Source organism: Nuphar pumila, chromosome 8, assembly GCF_984573655.1.
Source record: "Nuphar pumila chromosome 8, dmNupPumi1.hap1.1, whole genome shotgun sequence".
In the NCBI taxonomy this organism is placed as follows: domain Eukaryota; kingdom Viridiplantae; phylum Streptophyta; class Magnoliopsida; order Nymphaeales; family Nymphaeaceae; genus Nuphar; species Nuphar pumila.
Window position 1 is genome coordinate 75,388,752 of NC_143256.1, and position 15,754 is coordinate 75,404,505.

The window sequence follows — 15,754 nt, forward strand, 5'->3', positions numbered from 1 at the left end:
GATTTACTTTTACGGGCTATGTCTATGTCAACGATATTTCTTAATCACTTTTACGAGCTATGTCTATGTCAACGAAGGGAAAACATTACAAGCCTTTGTTCACCGCATACATCGCTAATCCCTTTTGCGATTTTCATTCACATAGGGTGAGCATCACAACGATTTATGAACAATACACATCTCTAATCGCTTATTGAATTTTCATTGATAAAGGGCGAACATTATAAGCCTTTGTACACCACATACATTGTTAATCCCTTTTGCGATTTGTAAGATATTATGTATTTTCGAGTATCAATTTATGAGATATGGTTTTGCTTGTTAATATCAGTTTGTAAGCTATTATGTTGAATTTTCGTATATCGATTTGTAATATATTATGCTCAATTACTGTATATCGATGTGTAAGATATTATGTGTTTTCTAGTATTGATTTTTATGATATTTATAGTATGATTTCTATTATAGAATTACAACAAAGAATTATAACATTACAATACAAAATTATCTATTTACAACAAATAATTATAGAATTACAACAAAGAATTATCGATTTAAAACAAAGAATTATAGAACTACAAAAAAAATTATAGAATGCTACAACTATTTTGAAGCTGAAAAATCCACACGCGATTCATGTGTTGCATTGCTCACTTTTGAATTGAACAGAGTCTGTCATGAAAAAGAACAATATTAGACACTACATTAAGTTCAACGAGAAATGCTAACATCCTCCCAAAATTGTTACATACCAAAAGACTTGTCATACTCATGCCATCATTCTACTCAAACAGGTCGGGTGGATTGCAGGTTACAACATTGTAGTGCATATTGGTATGGTATTACTGCATGTTGGAAATTACACGAGTTAGATATTGATAGGTTGCACGTAATACAATTTACATGGGAATCAATATACTGTATTACATACCTATTCATGCGAAGGGCTTGGTTGCTTAGGGGTTGGTTGTTTCTTAGACATTTTCTTGCCAACCAATTCTAGTGCACCCTTTATCCTCTTACGACTGCAATCAGATGCAGGTTTCCTTCTTATAGCCTTCGCTAGGTGAATATTCTTATCATAATCTACAACGTTTACTCCTGACTTGTCGAAGATGATGTTTACGCTTTGGCCCAACTTCTCATAAGGGTCAAGGGAAGCGTGATTTTTACCTACGTTGTTCGATCCCATTTTTTTAGATTGGTTTTCACGAGCTGCAACAGACTCATGGTAAATTAACTGCACTTTTTCAAGTAATTCCCTTGTACGTTTGTCATACATACATAGGCTTTTTCACTTTTCGATGTCAAATCTGCAACATGCATAAGTGAGCTACATAGTTGTTGGTAACGGGAGGCTATCTGACACTTCTCATCAACACTAGATGGATTGACATTATTTGTCTCTAGCAGTTCAATTTTTGCATGTATCGTCCATCTTCGCATTATATATGACTCAGGTATTTTTTGTATCTTCTCTTGATTAAGTACCTTTAATGTATGATGACATAAAATACCTTTGAATTCAAATATTTTGCACATACATTCAACTGTTCTGTTGTCAACATTGTACGTAACATGTGCTTTTTGCCTTTTTGGATACTCTTAGTCATCTCATACAACATGATATTTGTACACATTCTCATATTGCATACGTCTTTCTATGTTGCAATTCATGACCTGTATAACCTCATTTTTAGTCCATTCAAATACAGTTAGTATATACAGATCTGTAGATCGCGGCAATATTTTCCTGCCCAAAGTTACAGGGCGGGTGTTGAAGCATTTCACATCTTGTTCAAGCTCATTTTGTCTAAGACCATCTACAAATAATTCATACAGTTCCATGAAACAAAACATTGTTAAACATTAATACAATGTTTTTTTCAGTGTGGCATGCATAGATTCAGCTCTTTGTGTGCTTATCATACCTGCACAAAAGTATTGTCTTTCATATGTCAATGCCCACTTCTCTTTGTCTGCATATAAATATTGCAACCATACACAGTTTTCAAGGTCGTACATCTGAATCATTTGCTCTCAATCAGACATAAAGGTGACATTGTTTATGCTCTCAAGTACACACTGCCTAAACTTTTTATCAAACCTTGTCTTCTGATTAAAAATATGTCATATGTTCTTTGTTGCATTTTGAAATATATGCCACAAACATAGGCGATGATGTGTATATGCCCATACATGAGACACTGCAGCTGTAATTGCATGATCACCATCTGTAAGTACAGCACTAGGGTGCTTCCCATTCATTGCCTGTATAAATACTCTGAACAACCATTTAAAGGTTTTCTTGGTCTGGTCATACAAAAAAGTGCTACCTAATATTTAACTTTGTGAGTGATGGTTCACTCCGACAAACTGCACAAATGACCACTGTTCCGTATTAATCTTCACTGTCGTATAAAAAACAAACACATCATTGAAGCATTCATAATCCACTCTTGACTTTGAATCTGCCCAAAACATATTTACAGCATAACATACCCATCTTCATCCAGTTGCATTGTACTAAAGAAACTAGGGTCGATGTTTGATTTTTTTGTAGGTAATCAACCAAAGAACATATTCCTCCATTCTTCATGTTTTTTGACCTCTTCCTTCTCAAGTGGTTTCTTAGATCCATAGGTGTGAATGGTACATTCGCGCGACCACTATCTACGTGCATGCAAAAATTGTATGTCTTCCTTGGTGCAATGTCGACGGTATCAGCTATTTCAGCAATTGCAGCATGCGCTGCAGTTACTTTATGATGTGACCTTAACATAGGAGTCATAAATGAAGCGACTAATTCATTATTACGATCATTGATTAAAGTACAAACTACATATTTTCCATTCGAAAGTCTTCTTAACACCATTCTCGCTGGACAGTCGCATCTTGAATCTGACTTGCTCCTTGTTGGATTTTCACTTGACTTCTTCCAACCTTGCTTTGAACAAACATATGCCTTTCTCACCACGACACCCTGTGCATTTTTTGCCCAAGAATACCTTCTAACACTAACGCCAATTTTTAAGGCATAATCATTGTAAAATTTGTATGCAACTTCCTCATTATTAAACTGCATTCCCTCTACGTGAACAGAGTCAAGTGTACTATCATGTAGACTTGAGGTGCCTGCACCTTTGTCAAGTGCACTGTCATGATCGTCTACCTCATTATCGAATTGAAATTCGTCTGCTGGAATATTCAAGTCAAGATTGAATCTAATGCCTACACCCTTCTTATCATGTGCATCGTTAGTGCACATATTCAATTCTTCAGGTGCGTCGATAGTACGGATGTTTGTTGCTCCATGACTTCCCAATGATTAAGATACGTCATCTTCACTGCAACTAGTTGATATGCTCAACACTGTTATGTGCAAAATATCAATTTGCATTAGCCAGCGCATACATTTACTATGATTTATTCAAGATGCATCTAACAACGACTACCGATTAGTTAAGCATAATAGCTTACAAATCGATATTGACAAACAACACCATATCTAACAAATCGATACTCGAAAACACATAATATCTTACAAATTGATATACGACAATTCATCATAATATATTATAAATCGATAATAATAAACAAAACAATATCTCACAAATCGACAATAGAAAACACATAAATATCTTATAAATCGATATACGACAATTCAATATAATATATTACAAATCGATATTAACAAACAAAACAATATCTCATAAATCGACAAAAGAAAATATATAATATCTTACAAATCGATATACGACAATTCAACATAATATATTACAAATCAATATTAACAAACAAAACAATATCTCACAAATCGACAAAAGAAAACACATAATATCTTACAAATCGATATACGACAATTCAACATATTGGATTACAAATCGATATTAACAAACAAAACAATATCTCACAAATCGTTACTAGAAAATACATAATAACTTATAAATCGATATATGACAATTCATCATAATATTATAAATCGATATCAACAAATAAAATAATATTCAACAAATCGACACTAGAAAACACACAGTATATTACAAATCGATATACGACAATTCAGCATAATATATTATAAACAAAACAATATCTCACAAATCGATATACATGTTACTACAACCGCAATTTGTGTTACATTGCATATACCGAGCGAATGAACGATACCAGATGGGGTAGAGACCCTTGCTCGCATATGTAACCAAGCATTCTTGTCAACAGGTCCCAGCGTTTTACAAATGTCTTCAAGTTTCCAACATTTGAAACGATAAAATCTATCTTGAATAACAAAACAATGCCTTAATGACACTCACAATGACATATGTTCTTCAACAATAGCACAATGACATGGAAAGGTACTCACGACGCTTTAATGGCACTTGTTGGAATATTTGTGCTTCATTGCTTTTTTCCATATTGTCTAACGAAAATGAAAAAGAAGAGAAGACTTTAAAAAGAGATGGCCGACAAATCCCCCTTGACGCCCACCAATGATCGAATCAGTCATTCGATTTATAGTTATCTCCATGAGGTAGGAACGAACCAGGAAAAGTTTTCTATCTAACAAGTGCCTTTCTTTGCTTCTCCATCTCCTCCTCCTTCTCTTGCCTTTGTTTTTAGCTTGTGCTACAACAAAGGCGGAACATGCAAATGTATATACGGGGAGAGGGAGGACATTTTCGTCCAACGCATATCTATCTTACGGGAGGACATTTTCATTAAAAGCATATCTACCTTTTTTATATGTTATTTTATTATAAAGTCATCGTGGGCAACATTGGCATATGAATTATCGTGGGTCCCAAGATATTCCTCTGTACACACAGGAACACGTAAATTTGTGTTTCAGGGAAAACACACACCACCCGGGGAAGGGGTTTCGAAGGATATCATCGAACATTGGTGTAAACAAGGCATGAGGTGCATCTCTTGCTAGATTATTACATATTTTTGGTGATTTAGAGGTTTAAAATTGCTTTAGAAATTTTAGGTTTTCTAATTTACAACCCATTTTTTATTCCTGAATGATGAATGATGTGTATTTCAACTATTTTTGAATTTTGATGCTTATTTGTCAAATTGATAATAGTTTTGATGATTGCTGGAGTTTTTCCCATATTTGATATTTTTCATTTATATGAAAGCTCAAATGTATCATACTTCGATCGTCTATTGAATGATATATTTGTGTTAGTATTTCTTTATGTTGGTATTTTTAGTTTGTGTACTATGAGATTAGGGGCTATTTTTAGTTTTTCTTATTATTTCTTTTATTTTTCCTTTTTTTTATGGAACGAGATTTCCTTCTTTGAATTTATTTTTTTGCTCTTTTGATTTCTTAGGAAAGCCAAGTTCTTATAGAAATTAAAGAAACAATGTTAAAACATGTAAGGTGGTGGGTGCATGTCCAAGTTGTGTGTACATCCTCATCAAACAATGGATATTTAAGCCACAAACAAACATTGGATTTGGTACAATTGTTACCGAACAAACAGTGTTTTGTCTATTTTTTTTTGTTCATTTCGTCCAATCCTGAGCAAGCCATCAAACAAGCCCTTAATGAAAAAGGGCATCAAAATGGTGTCCCCATGTCCTTTTGGGCATGATGATGTGATGCAGGTCAATTTCAACTGAAACATAAATCCCAGTTCACTATCTTTGGAGGATGTATGATCCAAAGTCCGTTTACATCAATTTTTTGGTGTAGGCACCGTGTTAGATTTATTCTAAGATCCGTGGTCCAAATGCAGCTACCTCATTTTGAACAGATCCATCCAATCTGACATAAACCGGACCCGTGCTGACCTGAACCAGATCCAACCTATCTGAAGCCCCAGGCCTAGGTATCCAAGATGGACGGTCAAGACGGTGAGCTCTACAAACGAAGCCAAGTGCGACCCCATGAAATCGTAGCAATCCCCGTTAGCGGCTGCACATTGAAACACACACACGTGTCACATTGGAAAAAACGATTTATCCGTTCTCCTGGAGCCGACATCCCCATTTCTATATTTATAGAAAGAGAGAAAGAGAGAGAGTTATCGCCTGCGTCTATTGCGCTAGGGTTTGCTGTTTCTGCGCTCCCTGCATTGATTTTTCCCTTTCCTTCTTCTTCCTTCTCTCTTCTTTTCCCCTTCCTCCCCTCTTGTTGAAATCCTAATCGATCACTTTCTCCGTAAACCCTAACCCTAATTCTTGCATCCTCGGTCGGGAGCGTCTCCTGTGCCTCCCCTCTCATTTGCTGGAGCAATTTCGGTCCGCCCATCTCTCCTTCATTTCCTTTTCTTTTTTTTTCGCCGCGAAACCGTAGTTTCCACGGAAACCCGATTTTCGGGAATTCAGAGAAGCCGCGTCCGCTCTTCTTTTTTCTTTATCTGAGCGATTGATTCGAGAGCAGGTTTTCTCATTTCCGTCGTCTGGAGCCATATAGTTCCTTCTTTCGGAAGCAGGGGAACCATAATTTTGGAAAGTTACGCAAATCCTTGTTGTCTCAGGTTCTAAGTTTTTTGTTCTTTTCCATAGTCTTTGATTCCAGATTAAGACTTTAGTTTGGCAAACGTGTATGTTTCTCGCACTTTTTTTTTTCTGAATCCCTAGCTTGATTGAGAGAAAATCCGAAAATTTTGTTCCGTGAGAGGTTGAAGTGGATTGAGGGGCATAACCTTCTCCTTCTGAGAGATTGGATCTCTAACTTTGATCAGATTGGTGATTTTTCGGATATTTGGAAACCCCTAGGTTCCGCTGAGCAAAAGCCGATATCGGAAGGATAAAAATAAACCCTAGCTCTATTGATCCGTGGATTAATTTAGGATTGAAGCCGTCCTTTTACCCGAACTGCAGTTTTGGAGGGGTTTAGCATTGTTTCTTACTGATAGAAAGGGAATCCATTCTAATTCACGGTTTTCCTTGAGCGACTCCCTTACCTGGACCTGTAGGTACTGTAAAATTAGGGTATACTGGGCGTGTTTCTCTTTCTGGAACCCTAGTTTCTCAATTGGTCTACTCGTGGCTTTTATTTGGGAGGCCAAGGTGTGGTGTAGTTTCCGCTAGAAATGGTTGGAGGGGCAAGCAGGAGGGACGATGGGCCCTTGGGGATAAACAGATCGAACGGATTTGCTGCTCTCGAAAGTCTCCGCAGGAAGAAGAAATCTGACAAGGAGTCGTCGAAGAACAAGGGTTCGAAGAGTCAGGCGAAGGAACTGGAGCCCCAGGTGTTCTGGGCTCCTGCGCCACTCACTGTGAAATCGTGGGCTGATGTCGATGATGACGATGATTACTATGCCACGACTGCTCCACCTCAGTCAGTCTGGGGTTCGTCGGAGCAGCAGCAGCAAACCAAGGATGCGTCAAGCAATGTTGAGGTAAGAATACTTCATCATCACCACCACCATCATCATAATCTTCTTCTTCTTAGGACTCGTTTTTTTTTTTTTTTTGCTATTGTTTGGCCTTCAAATGTGGATCGTTTTGGTAATAAATCGTTGCTGCAAAAACTAATTCTTATGCTCTCTTCACTTTTACTTTATTGTTTTTTATATGGATTGTGAGCTATTTCATTTTTATTCTGTACCGTGCTTGTGTTAATTGTAGTTGTATTGGAAGGTAAATAATTCCTTTGACTTTTGATGTACTTCAGTTTAACATGATTGAATAATTGTTTTGTTTTGTTTTTTTCTTTTTTTTAATGTTGATCAAAGTCTCCTTTACGTACTTGTTGTTGTAGAAGAGGTTGCAAGATTGTTTTGTATCCTTTGTTGTTTTAAGAGTTCCTAGGTGATGGAGAAGTGAATATAAAGGGAATGAATTTTGTCCTAAATCTGCATTTATTGATGTTTGTAATAGTCTTTGCTTTCTTTTTTAATTTTTTAACTCCAAGTTCTTTTCTTTTTGTTTTTTAAAATCATGCTCCAAAGAACCATGTCAAACCACATCACATCATATGGATCATTTATCACTTTGTAAACGATCAAGAGCTGGCTTTTTTCAAGCTGAGGAAGGGCTACCAGTTAGGCCAAGAGATAGGATTTTGAATAAAATATCAGTAAACTGAACTGCTGCCTATAGCTGTATCTGTATTGCACGAGTGTCGTGGTCTTCATGTCAAACATGAGAGATTTGTTTGAAATGATGGAGATGAACACAGATAAGATGTTTATAAGATGACAAATTTGTGATGGTTATACATAATATGAGAAGGTTATCTGAGCCATTGGTCTGCCTCCTTAAGCAATATGTGCAGTATTAAGCTAACTGGCCATATCCAAGCATTATCTGTCCAAATCAGACCATGGGAAGATCATTGCATATTTTGGTAATGAACTATGCATTGTAGACACTTCTAGTTCATTCTTTTCTTCTTCTTCTTCTTCTTCTTCTTCTTCTTCTTCTTCTTCTTCGAGAGAGAGAGAGAGAGAGAGAGAGAGAGAGAGAGAGAGAGAGAGAGAGAGAGAGAGAGAGAGAGCTATGTCGCAGGTGCATGTATAGGATGCACTGTGGGACAATGTTTTCAAAACCTTATTGGACCCTAAATCAATTTTGACAATTGATTTAGGGAATTGGACAATTCCGATTCTGAACTGAATTGAGCTGAATCGGCCAATTTTTAACCAGAATATGACACATGTCAGGAAAATACTACAATAATATTGAAAATATTAAAAAATTATTTTAAACCCTTTTGAAAAATTATTTGAAAAAGCTGTTTCATCTCATTCCATATCGATTTTTTGCCAATACAATACAAGACTCACAACGATATTGACAACATTACTGTGGGACACACTCTTGGTACGACATTATAATTTTGCATAAGTAGGGTTGGAACAGACTTCACGCAAACACAGACAAATACATTTACATGATGCTCTGCAATAAATGTCTGGTATTTTGAAAATATCATGATTTTATTGTGTCATTTTAAAGTTTATGCATTCCTGAAAAGACATCATATTTTCGAAGGTGGTCTATTTTGGAAGTATCAGGTTGTTATTGCGATACTAATGCAATAAAGTACTTTTTTTTATATTTTTTATGTCTATAGTTTTATATAAATTTTTTATTTTTATTTTTTATATATGCTGACATTTTCATCAAAAAAGCAAGTTTTCAATTTATGTGTGAGGTTCTTCCTCGAGATCTTCCCAAGAATGAGATTTGCAAGATTAATATGATTTGTGTCATTTGAAAGTTGTTACTTTTAAATGTGGATTCTAAAGTGCTTTGATTAAAAAATGTTAATGATCCAGATCATGAAAAGATGGATGAAGTTTTTGTGTCATGGTTAACCATGTCTGACATAGGCTTGATTATGTTCAAATTGTGTCATGTGTATTGAGCATGCTAAATTAATGCAATCTTCATCGTGAATGATTCATGTGTGAATTGTAGCCATTGCTTTGTTGGGTTTCCTTGTTCTTGAAGAAATCTACTCTAATGAAACAAGATTATAGGTAGTGTCATTCTTTCTCAAGAAGTGTGATTAGGGCAAGATTGCCGGACTAGGAAGAAACAATGCATTTTAAAATGTATATGAAGCGAGAAGCGAGGAATAAAAAAAGAAATATAAGAATTGAATGAAAATCAAAATGAAACACAAATAAAAACTAAAATAAAAGTGACTAATATTAAATTTCATGATTTTTTAGTGTAAGAATTAAATTTTTAACAAAATCTAAAAATGATGACTACCAATTTAGAGAAAGCACATGGAAGTAAGTGAGAAGAGTGAGAAAAACACATAAAAAACATGAAAAGTTCAGTAACAGAACATATAAGAAGAATAGATGAAGCGTGTGAAAAACATAGGAGAAGCATGGGGGAATCGAGGTTCTCATCAAGTTTCAGAAGAGAGGAGTATCGTGCTTCCGAAGTGAGTTTCCGGCCACCTATCTAAGAAGCTTTCGGTAACTCTAGATTACGGTGTACTGGGTGCAAATACTCCCATCTACTAGATACCATAATTTTTCCATAGTTTTTTTAATTGTTTTGTCGATTGGACCCTACATATATGGGCTACATAAATTGCTTAGTGGAAAATGAGTTTCGAATCATGTGATCATGTTCTGCATGCTCAAGAGATTTAATGATCAATGGCTCACAACGTGAAAAAATTTCTTACGTCAAAAAATAATGTCTTTATGACGAGAAAACACAATTCAAGGTGTGGTCCCTAGAAAACAGGCCATGCTGAATACATCTATGGGGTCTAATTTATTAGATGCAGCTAAGACCAATGATTTCCATCTAACTTGAGGGGTGGTATCTCAAAATCTGGAACATAATTCAAAATTTCAAATTGTTAAGAATTAGCAGCATTTGAAAATTTTCAGTTATGTGCTAGTTGTTCATGCAAAATGTTTTGGTATTATTTTGGAAAAAAAGGAATCTTTCAGTTGATTTCTCTGGCATCTAATCATCTGCCTGCCTGAAACATCTTGTTGTTGCTGAATCATCTTTTAGCTGAGCATTGTGTTGCAGATTGTGTTAGAATTTCATCTTCACCTGCATTAAGAGAGAAAACAGAGAAAGAGAGGGAGAGAGACGAGAAGAGAAAACCAAAAAGGGGCCTCTGCGGCTGTCACGATTTCTGTATATCAGAAATCGTGACCTAATGCATTGTATAAGCACTTAAGTGTACATGGGTCGGGTCGGGTCTTATATAATATCCGAACCCAACCCAGAAAAAGAAATACATTTAAATTTTACACTATGGAATGAACTCGGGTCTGGTATAAGATCCAGACCCGAAACACTATACACCTTTTTCACCCCCCCTCAAGTTGATCATGGTTATGAACCATGCACAACTTGCCTTTGAGCGTCCAAAAATGATCCTTTGTTAATCCTTTCGTAAATAGGTCCGCAACATGTTGTTCAGTATTGACGAACTCAGGCTCAATCTCTTTTTCTTCAACTTTCTGTCTCACAAAGTGTTGGTCAATCTCAATGTGTTTAGCACGACTGTGATGTACTGGATTGAGTGACATGTTAATAGCACTTTGGTTGTCACATAGCAAGGTAGTGTGAGAGATCTTTTCTCCTACTTCAGTCAGTAGATGTCTGATCCATGTGACTTCGGCAGTGGCAGCAGCCATAGATCTATATTCAGCCTCGGTACTTGATCTAGCGATCGTTCATCAGGATCCCCAACCCAGTCTGCATCACAATATACAGTGAGTCCATGCTCATCTTTGCCATATGACTCTGGTGAGCATGTCAATCCATCCCCAATAGTCTCTTTCAGATATCTAAGGATCCTCTTGACAACTTCCATATGTCCAATACGTGGCGCATGCATAAATTGAGATACTTGATTGACTGAATAAACAATATCTGGTCCAGTGAAGGTCAGATACTGTAACATTCCTATTATGCTTCGATACCTAGTGGGACCATCACACAAATCTCCATCATGGGCACTAAGTTTTTGATGCAGCACACTCGGAGTTCCCAGAGGTTTGCAGTCTTTCATACCTGCCTTGCGGAGAACATCTACGGTGTACTTGTGTTGTGTGAGTGTCAAGCCATGAGTTTGATTATCAACTTCTACACCAAGAAAATAGCGTAGAGTTCCAAGATCTTTCATTTTGAACCTCTGACCTAGTAAGTCTTTCACTTCTTGGATGTGAACCACAGAGTTTCCTGTGATGACAATATCATCAACATAAATTAATAACAGAGTGGTCACAATCTGGCTTCTAAAAAAGAACAATGAGTGGTCCAGCATGAAACGCGAAAATCCATGTTTCTGAATCTCTAGTGAGAAGCTATCAAACCAAGAGCGAGATGCTTGTTTCAGACCATAGATAGCTCTCTTTAACCTGCACACATGGGTTTTACAATTTTGTTCTTGATATCCAGGGGGTTGCTCCATATACACTTCCTTCAAGTCCCCATGCAAGAAGGCATTCTTTACATCAAGCTGACTCAACTTCCACCCATGTTCAACAGCCAGAGAGATAATAATTCGAATTGTTCCCATTCTTACAACCGGACTAAAAGTCTCATCGGACTAAAAGTCTCATCATAGTCTTGCCCTGCTTCTTGTGTGAATCCTTTTGCTACGAGCCTTGCCTTGTATCGCTCAATAGTTCCATTTGGCTTGTACTTTATCTTGTAGACCCATTTACATCAAACGACATTTTTGTCAGGTGGTCTGGGAACGACTTCCCAAGTTCCACATTCATGCAAAGCTTGCATTTTATCATTCATAGCTTCTACCCACTTGGTAGAAGTGCCTGCTTGGTAGTACATAGTGGGCTCATCTTCTTTATTGAGAGCAGTTAAAAACAGCTGAAGATCCAAGGAGAAGTTGTTATAGCTGACCCACCTGTCAATGGGATGTCGTATGCGGCTTGATTTTCTGATCTCAGGAGTGTGAGAAGGGGTTGGATTGCTGACTGAAGCATGATCTGAATGGCTTGATGTCATCGGTCTCTGTCTGGAATAGACAATGCCTTTGTATCTGCCAGGTATTTTTTCTGAATTCTGTGACCCCGTTGTCTCAGTGTTTTCACTTCTTCTTGCTGCACACAATCTGGTGAACATGCTTCGCTGGAGCTAGCAAAAAGTTCTGAACTCAACCAAGGATAGTAAACTTCAATTGGTATATTGGTTGCATCGGCTTTGTCATCAAAATTTTGCTCATCAAAGACAACATTTCTTGAGATTCTGATACGTTTGTTGGTAGGATCATAGCACCTATATCCTTTGTAGTCATCTGCGTATCCCACAAACCTACACTTCTGGGCCTTGTCTTGAAACTTGTTTCTCAGGGACCGATCAACATGCACATAGCAAACACATCCAAAAACACGCAGATCGTGATAACTAGAATGAGCTCCAAAGAGACAGTGATAAGGAGACTTGTTTTCCAGAATGACCATTGGCAATCTGTTTATCACATGCACAGCAGAATGAAAGGTTTCTGTTCATAGGTTGGTGGGAAGATTGCTGTCATGAAGCATACTCATGGCACTTTCAACGATATGTCTATGTTTTCGTTCAACAATCCCATTTTGTTGAGGAGTGTGAGGGCATGACACCCTTCTTCCTATTCCGTTATCTCGAAGAAAAGAAACAAAATCATGGGATGAAAATTCCCCACCTCCATCGCATTGAAAAAACTGAATGGACTCAGAAAATTGGTTTTTGACCAAGGAAAAAAAATTTTGAAACAAAGAGAAGACTTTTGACTTATTTTTTATGAAATATATCCAAGTGTATCGAGAATAGCTATCAACAAAGATTAGATAATATCTGCTTCCAGACCCAGAGAAAATTGGGGCGGGTCCCCACACATCAGAACAAATGATCTCAAAAGGTTTTGAAGCTTTCTTATTAATTGAATGGAAAGGCAATACATGACTCTTGCACAAAAGGCAACTGGAACATTTATGACTACTTTCATCCCCTTTAAGACTTTCTTTTGGAATGAGATTATTAGAAACAAGTTTCTCAATAAAATGACTCCCACAATGTCCTAATCTACTATGCCATAAGGATGGCTTATTGTATTCAGAGATACTAAAAACACTAGCAGAAGAGGAGGAACATGACTCTGATGAAGGCTTCGAAATCAGGTGAGAAGGGCGAACATCACGACATGGAGCTTCTTCAAAGACATACATGTTGCCTCGTCTCTTTCCTTCAGCGAATGTTTCCCTCGTGCGTAGGTCCTTGACCTGCACAGAGAAGGGAGTGAATTCAACTGAAGCATTATTATCATCAATAAGTTTAGAGACGGAAACAATATTTTCTTAATGTCAGGGGCATGAGGAACGTCAGAAAGAGTAAGAGTGGAATGCGACATGGGGATAACAGTTTTTCCAACGTGGGAAACAGGATGGTGGGATCCATCTCCAGTGACAATCTTACTTTTTCCAAAATAAGGAATAGGATTAGAAATTTTACCTGCATCGCCTGTCACATGAGTCGTTGCCCCGGAATCGACAAACCAAGTGCCTTCATCATTCTGCTTCAATTTTAACTCTGACAAGACAGATATCAGCAAATCTTTAATCTCTCCACTGTCTCTGGTATTTGTGAACTTTCTCTTGATTTCTATCTGTGGACTCTTTCCTTTATTCTCTGGATTATGCCAACAATTCGCCTTGATATGTCCCTTTTTGTTACAGAGGAAACAAGTAAGGATGGATCTTGTTCCCTGCGCATGAGTAAACGTGTTTGGAGTGGGAAGCAAACCACGCCCTCCGTGTCCACTTCGCCCTTGTCCTCCTCGTCCTCTACCATAGGTCACTCCTGTAGCAAAAACTTCTTGAGAATTTGAATGATTATGAGTTTCTTCAGAGAATCCCTTTAGAGTCATTTCATATTGGATCAATTTGGCTCGTAGCTCATCAAAGGTAGGAAGAACATGGAGACACAATAGTGAAGTGACTATCATGTTGTAGTCAGATCCCAATCCACTCAGGGTTTGTTGCACCATGTCACTGTCACTAACGGCACACTCTATAACTGCAAGTTGATCTGTGATGGTCTTCATCTTGTTCAAATATTCCATGATGGTCATGGAATCTTTCCTTAACAACTGAAATTCTCTTTTTAAAAAAACTACTCTTGCTTGAAAAACCTGCAAATACGTCTGAACCAGTCGTTCCCAGAGTTGTAGAGTTGTACAATTGTCAGGAATGACAAGAAGGATCTCTTGAGACAGGGTGGATGTGATGTATGCAACAACTGACTGGTCTTTTCTTTCCCAATTGAGGAATTCAGCATTTTTAACATACACGATTGAACTCACCCCTTTGTCATCTTTTTCTTCTCTCAGGCTAAATTCTGGTGGAACTGAAGTGGTTCCATCCAGGTGACCTAAGAGACCTTGACTCCTTATGAAAGGAATAATCTGCCTCTTCCAGATCAAGAAATTTGAGGTATTCAACTTCTCAGAAACAAGTTGGTTGAGAAAACTTGAAGAAAGATTTGATTGAGGGTGGTAGGGATCCATGGAGAATAAGAATCAACAGATAGAGAATAAGAATCAACAGACAAAAAGTTCAACCTTCTCCCAACACTCTTTTTTTTTTTGCTGTCAAAGAATCGTAGACTGTTAAAATCAGAAAATGAAGAAACTTGGGCCTTTCTGTGCACCAAAAAGGGGCTTGCGCGAAAATAAAATCACACGTTAAAAAAAACCCCTCTGACTGTTTCAGCAAAGGGAAATCAAGAATGATAATGTGCAGCAGAGCACAGGGAATCAAAGGGAAGCACTATAACAGAGAGATTTTGGAAAAGACAAAATGAAAAGGGAATCAAACGATTAATAGGAACAAATTTAATATCTCACGTGAATCAATTCACGAATTCATGTGAAGAGACATTAACCCACGATCTGGGAGAAGACCGATGCTTCACGTGAACCAGTTCACGTGAAATGCAGTCAATCCACGATCTGGATTCACGTGAATGGAGTGCCCGTGAATCACAGATTCACAAAAATGTAACTCACGTGAGGTGTGAGTACACTTGAAGATTCAGAAAGGGGGAAAGAAAAGAGGCGAAGGAGAAAGAATAACAGAAAGAAAATGAGAAGCAAAAAAACCTCAAACTTTTGATTGTTGTCACGAGCCAGAGTTTCTTTTTGCATCTAGAAGGATCTACGCTCTGATACCATGTTAGAATTTCATCTGCACCTGCATTAAGAGAGAAAACAGAGAAAGAGATGGAGAGAGACGAGAAGAGAAAACCAAAAAGGGGCCTCTGCGGCTGTCACGATTTCTGTATATCAGAAATCGTG

At 37.4% G+C, this 15,754-nt stretch overlaps 1 protein-coding gene across 1 annotated transcript in view; it reads left to right on the forward strand.

Moving 5' to 3' along the window:
- Positions 1-6,051: 6,051 nt before the first annotated feature.
- Positions 6,052-15,754, forward strand: part of LOC149829977 (uncharacterized) — a 34,627-nt gene continuing 24,924 nt past the window's right edge. The window contains exon 1 of the mRNA XM_090016213.1: positions 6,052-7,361. Within this exon, the coding sequence (XP_089872339.1) occupies positions 7,053-7,361 (309 nt within the window). The 5' untranslated portion in view covers positions 6,052-7,052. The remainder of the gene's footprint in view (positions 7,362-15,754) is intronic.